This window comes from Argopecten irradians, chromosome 11 (genome assembly GCF_041381155.1).
Source record: "Argopecten irradians isolate NY chromosome 11, Ai_NY, whole genome shotgun sequence".
NCBI classification, from domain to species: domain Eukaryota; kingdom Metazoa; phylum Mollusca; class Bivalvia; order Pectinida; family Pectinidae; genus Argopecten; species Argopecten irradians.
The window spans coordinates 12,739,803-12,745,243 of record NC_091144.1 but is presented as its reverse complement, the minus strand read 5'-3'; the positions used below and the strand labels follow the sequence as shown (position 1 = coordinate 12,745,243).

The following is a 5,441-nucleotide window of genomic DNA, read 5'->3' as shown; positions in this document are numbered from 1 at the left end:
CATAGTAGTTGAAAGTATTCTTGGCAATCCATTTTCCTGTGTGGAAACGGTTGCAAAACACTTTTACCTAAAAATTGCCTTCACAACGTATTTCAGTTTAATTCAGAGAAAAGCAGTTCTCTACAGCTACGTCTGAGCTCAAATTCGCCTATCCTGTAGTAACTCTCAATGTCCAGACACAAAGTCTTGCTATTGATCGTGAGCACCAAGGGGCGCGGCCTATAGTAACGTAGAATACACCCATGTATATACAGTAGCGAATGACAGGCCGCCTCCCCTCAGGTTGACGTCATCACAAGGTATATATATGGACAGAGGAAGACTAAATGGACATAACGGTTAGGACAGATCGCGTGCGAAGTGAAATACATAAAGTGTTTGATTACGGCAACAACTAACAGCTACCTTAAAGCAACTTGGATTATTTAGTATATTATTTTTATATATTTTGAGGACTTTGCAATTGAAAGGTAAGATTTTTGAAATATTAGCATTATATCATTAATACGATGAACGTATCGAAACATATGCCAGTTATTTGCATTAAGGAATTGATTGCACGGATATAAATGATTGATTAAGGACACCGATATTTAATGAATAATTGTTTTCATGGTAGGAAATTATAAAGCTTGATTGAAAATGAGTATTTATCTGGAATTAATTAATATTTCTTTCTTTTAAAGTCATGTTTCAATGTTTTCTGTATTTTATTGTTTCAGATCATTCAAGGAATGGGCAGCACTGTAACGTTTTTGGGATATCTCGTCTCCCTATTTCTGTGTTTGTCTCTCACAGCGGGAAGATATCTAGTAAGTAAAACCGTAGTAACACCATCTTACTTTCAGCAAAGAATTTTCTAGAAATTTCCATTAGTTAATTGCGCTCCTGGAACATTCAACAAAATAATTTAAAGTTTACATATTTATACACTTTAATCTAGTTATAGTTTCAAAAAAATGACAAGGCTTCATTTTTAATCATGTATTAGAGTGGGAAAAAACAACTTTATTTATTTTCATTTTATTTTTTTTTCTCTGAATGCTTTAACTTCGTTTTAATAATTGGGTTTTCAGATGTTAGGCTTACTTCTAATAATTATATAAATACCGAATAGCTGTTTGATTAATTATAACTTCGGTAAAAACAGATCTTGGTGATTATTAAAAAAAAATTAATTGAAAGTAATTCTGAAAGAATTTTAACTTAGTTTTATAAAATTCCCATATTTTTTAGGGCTGCTTTTTTTATAAATATTCAAATCCTGAAAATCAATTTGTGATAATGGCGATACATTGCCCCGGATGAGAAATCTTTATGAATGGTTTATGTATTACTATGGCTAAATACCACGTGTAGATCTTTGGAGTTGTACTTGTTCGGGGTCACCCACAGCGACACTCCTCTGTTCATAAGTGACGCATACCTTGTAGCCGCAGGGCTCACATTCCACGTAGTAATGCAGAGTTGTAATACACTTCCATTCATAAAGGCGGCGAGCAGTATATGGAACATTGCCACACTGCCCTACTTGGCATTGTGCCAAACTATTTGGGTCACAGGAGGAAACCTGAATGATTTGGCGCACAGCCAAAACCCAAAATGACGCAATAGTTAGATCATTTATTATCCAATTAATGAACGTTTTATTTAAATGATATACAAGTCATTTGATATTGTTGAAGATCGTAAATCGCATTTTAAAGTAATTTGAAAGCGATATATTGGTATGATGCCTACATATGTCTTTTTCCATTACAGGAAGCACGAACTCCTTACGGAATTTCAAAGAGACCATCATGTAAGTTAGACAAATTAACTTTAACGAAATTAAAGTGAAAATAGCTTGCTAAATTGTGTTTATGGAATCAAATTAGGATAATGAAAACAAATTTTAAAAAGGAAATAACAAACGATAACTATTTTGATCATATGTGTAAAAGAAAAACAATCAAATTGCAACTGTTAATTGGTCGATATATATTATACATATTTTATAATTCATTGTTATAATAGTTCCGCATTATTTTTCCAGCACGGAAAATAGGAACGGATCTATTATTCTTCAAGAAGAATGGTGATTTACCACGTGAGACGGTCACACTAGACAGATTTGCAAAGCTAACATGTAGTGTTGGTGGTACCCCACCCCCTACCGTACACTGGGTCAAGAATGGACAGCATAGAATAGAACAGGTAAACATCTATCTTTCTATTATTCCATTGGTTCATATAATATATACCGATGTTGATCTTTTTTTTGCAATAAATCCTGTCGTGTGAAAAACAAAAATATTTTTTTAGGATTTTTTTAAAAACTATTTTGATCTAGTTCTTTTCCTGCCTTTTATTTCTTTATATAAATATATTTCATACAATTTTGCGCCCGATGTGATATATAGCCTCTGAAAAATTACATTTCGTTAAAAACAAACGATTAATTATGATAACGCCAATCATTTTTATTCAGTCTATAAGCTTTATCTGGAACAAACAATTACTATCCATTTGACCGGAAACTGACCGGACATAGCCTTGATAAATGTCCTTAAAATGTCAAAAGATCACGCTTGAGGTGTATACTATTACATGGTGAGGCGTGATAAGCATGAAAACTGACCATTGTTTTTATCTATAATCATTGTAGGGTGACATGCTTTCCAACACGAACGATGAAGCGTTTTACGAAGATGTCGTCGATAAAAACGGACGACCGCTTTTGAGAAGAAGTTTTACCAAAGCCGTGTTGTACCTTGATTGTATTACACCTGATATGGAAGGCGACTACACATGCGTGGCAGATACGCCCACGAAAAGGATAACAAGTACTACATCTCTCACAGTAGGTAGGTAGCCGAGGGGGCCGTTTATTTGTATGTACTAATCGGGTGTCCCGGAGGCGTCGATTGACAGCCATTACGCTGCATTGCATCACGGTCTTAAGCAATAAGCCTAACGCTATCAACGTTATTGCATCAGATTTGTGTTCGTAAATGAATACCGATGAAATTTGAGTTCAACTTGAAAACAATTGATGATTTTTGTTTTGTCTCCCTCTTGCAGATAGAATGTTTGATGACGAAGAAGACACCAGCTGTCTAATGAAAAGAACTTTAACAGGTAAGAAACATAAGATATCTGACACTTGTTCATATTTCCAATTGATGTCTTGTTATTATAACATTAATATATGTATTAACCGCGAAAAAAGGAAAGTTAAACTAAACTGTTTGTTGTGGAAAATACATGATATTTCCCATCATAATTTGTGAGCAAAATAAACAACAATGAATTATGAAATATTACCTACCATAACGTTATTATTGTATTGCTAACAGAGAACATGCCAGCACGTATATACCTATGGACGAGTAACAGAATAGAGAAAAGCGGGGCTACAATTCAATTGTTCTGTAGAGCGGAAGGCTATCCGTCCCCAAAAATCACGTGGAAGACGCCAAAACGGAAGATAATCACGGAAGATGATCCCGGATATGAGGTAAATATTAACATCCAAAATCCAAATCATTGTAAAATCTACCCAAGATTTATAGTTGTACTTTTACAGTAATCTACCATTTTTTTAATGCTACAGAAAGAACGAAATAGCTAGACTTAATTTTCTGATAAAATTATGCTTGGATTTACAATCACCTTTTTTTAACACGTTGCGAATGCGTTACTACGTAAAGAAATTTCGCATTGATGTCATACTAAAACTTATTAATTATTTTTTGATAGCTTTTATCAAATGGCGATCTCCTTATCCGAGACGTCCAATGGAGGCATATGGGAGTGTTTACTTGTGTAACCGAAAATGAAGCCGGAACAGATATGAAAACGACATTTGTATATCCGGTAGGTATCCATACTTCATATAGATTCAAATGAAATCTCCAACAATGCTAATTTTATTTCTTGATAAAGGTAATTAAAGCAATACACCAAAGATTTACTTAAACACAATGTAATAGCTAATTCTTACATCAGTGGATATAATCATTGATATATAAGACAAATTTATTTTTAAAACTCACAACAATACTGTTTCGGTTAAATAATTACCCGATTTCAGGCTCAATTCTTTTGCTGTTTCTTGACCCAATATTATTTTTTTCTTCCACAGACAAAATGAGCGAAACCTTCACCCCTAATCGATACTGTACGTGTATGACTGCGCGATGGCGGTAATATTGTTCCTACTGCACGTGGTTACCTTGGCGACGAGCTGTCTCTCTCTTACTGTGATGTGCATTCGTTAACGTTGTGTCACTGACATACTATTTCAAAACCAACAAGGTGCCATGGAGATTAACTACACGAGGTTACAATGAGATACGCAAGTTGATATTTTGAACTTAACAATGCTGATCTAGTCACAGCCATGAAGGAGTGAAGAACTCCTAGACACAACATTGAATCAAAGGCATTTTTGTTTTATTTTGGAAAATGTGCAATGAATTGTTTGTATTCTGTGTTTTATTAACTCATTCGCATTCCCATCAAATCATTGTATGTCATGGATCATTGCAAGCAAGTTTGTGTGTGCGTCTCATTAAATATTTGAACAAGAATTCCAGATGTCGGCGAGGAATCTTTTGTCTCCGTCTTACAGGGATCAAGAAAGTCCGAAGGGTGGTGGTGTATTGGGGGATCACACCAACACTTTCACGAGAAACTATCCTTTAGATCAAGAGTTTACCGAAGGCTATAGTTGATGCCGATGATAGATAATCCTCCTAGGTTATGTGCTTGACATTGGGGCCAAACGTGTGGAAATCCAAAGGGACGTTGGGAGGGGCAGGGATCAAACGGGGCCGGAACGCGTTGACCCCTTTATTTAATCATTATCATGAAAGTGAGACATATCATATCTACAAGTCTAATCGTGCTCACATTGTTTTGTGCCATTTCTTGTACAAATGAATTTATTTATTTATTAAGATAAATATTTAATTTATTGTGTTTCAAATTCCAGTAAATGCTCAAGTTATTGACTGTTTATCAAGTTATGTGTAAATAAATGTTTCAATTTACTAAACTTGTCTCGACTCATTTCTTGTTTTACCATTATGCGTGCAGTTTTACGAGCAAAGCTAGTATTGTCTGCATTCATTTCAGGCAATAAACTAAAACTATTTCGTGACGTCAAACACTTGTTTGGAAATTTTGTCCTATTGGCATCTAGTGATGCGTTAATGCAAGTGATCATATAAATAATGTACTGAGTTTTAAATCTTATTTATCCCATTAACTACCGTGTAACTTTTTATTTTCATAAACGCAATGTTTTCGTATCATTCTTGAAAAACACAACATATAGGCTGTCCCATACATTATGTTACACTTCAAAGTTTAATGTATAATTAATTACAGAATGTAAAGTACCAGGATTTCATTTACAAAAAGTCCGCAATAAACAATTCCATAAATTGAATAAA

General features: G+C 34.3%; 1 protein-coding gene across 1 annotated transcript; it reads left to right on the top strand.

Moving 5' to 3' along the window:
- Nucleotides 1-324: 324 nt before the first annotated feature.
- Nucleotides 325-5,041, top strand: LOC138334768 (zwei Ig domain protein zig-4-like). Its single transcript, XM_069283486.1, has 9 exons — nucleotides 325-470; nucleotides 723-812; nucleotides 1,762-1,801; nucleotides 2,036-2,196; nucleotides 2,648-2,846; nucleotides 3,064-3,120; nucleotides 3,339-3,499; nucleotides 3,742-3,858; nucleotides 4,127-5,041. The coding sequence occupies exons 2-9, from the start codon at nucleotides 735-737 to the stop codon at nucleotides 4,133-4,135; spliced, it is 822 nt and encodes a 273-aa protein (XP_069139587.1). The 5' UTR covers nucleotides 325-470; nucleotides 723-734; the 3' UTR covers nucleotides 4,136-5,041.
- Nucleotides 5,042-5,441: the final 400 nt, after the last annotated feature.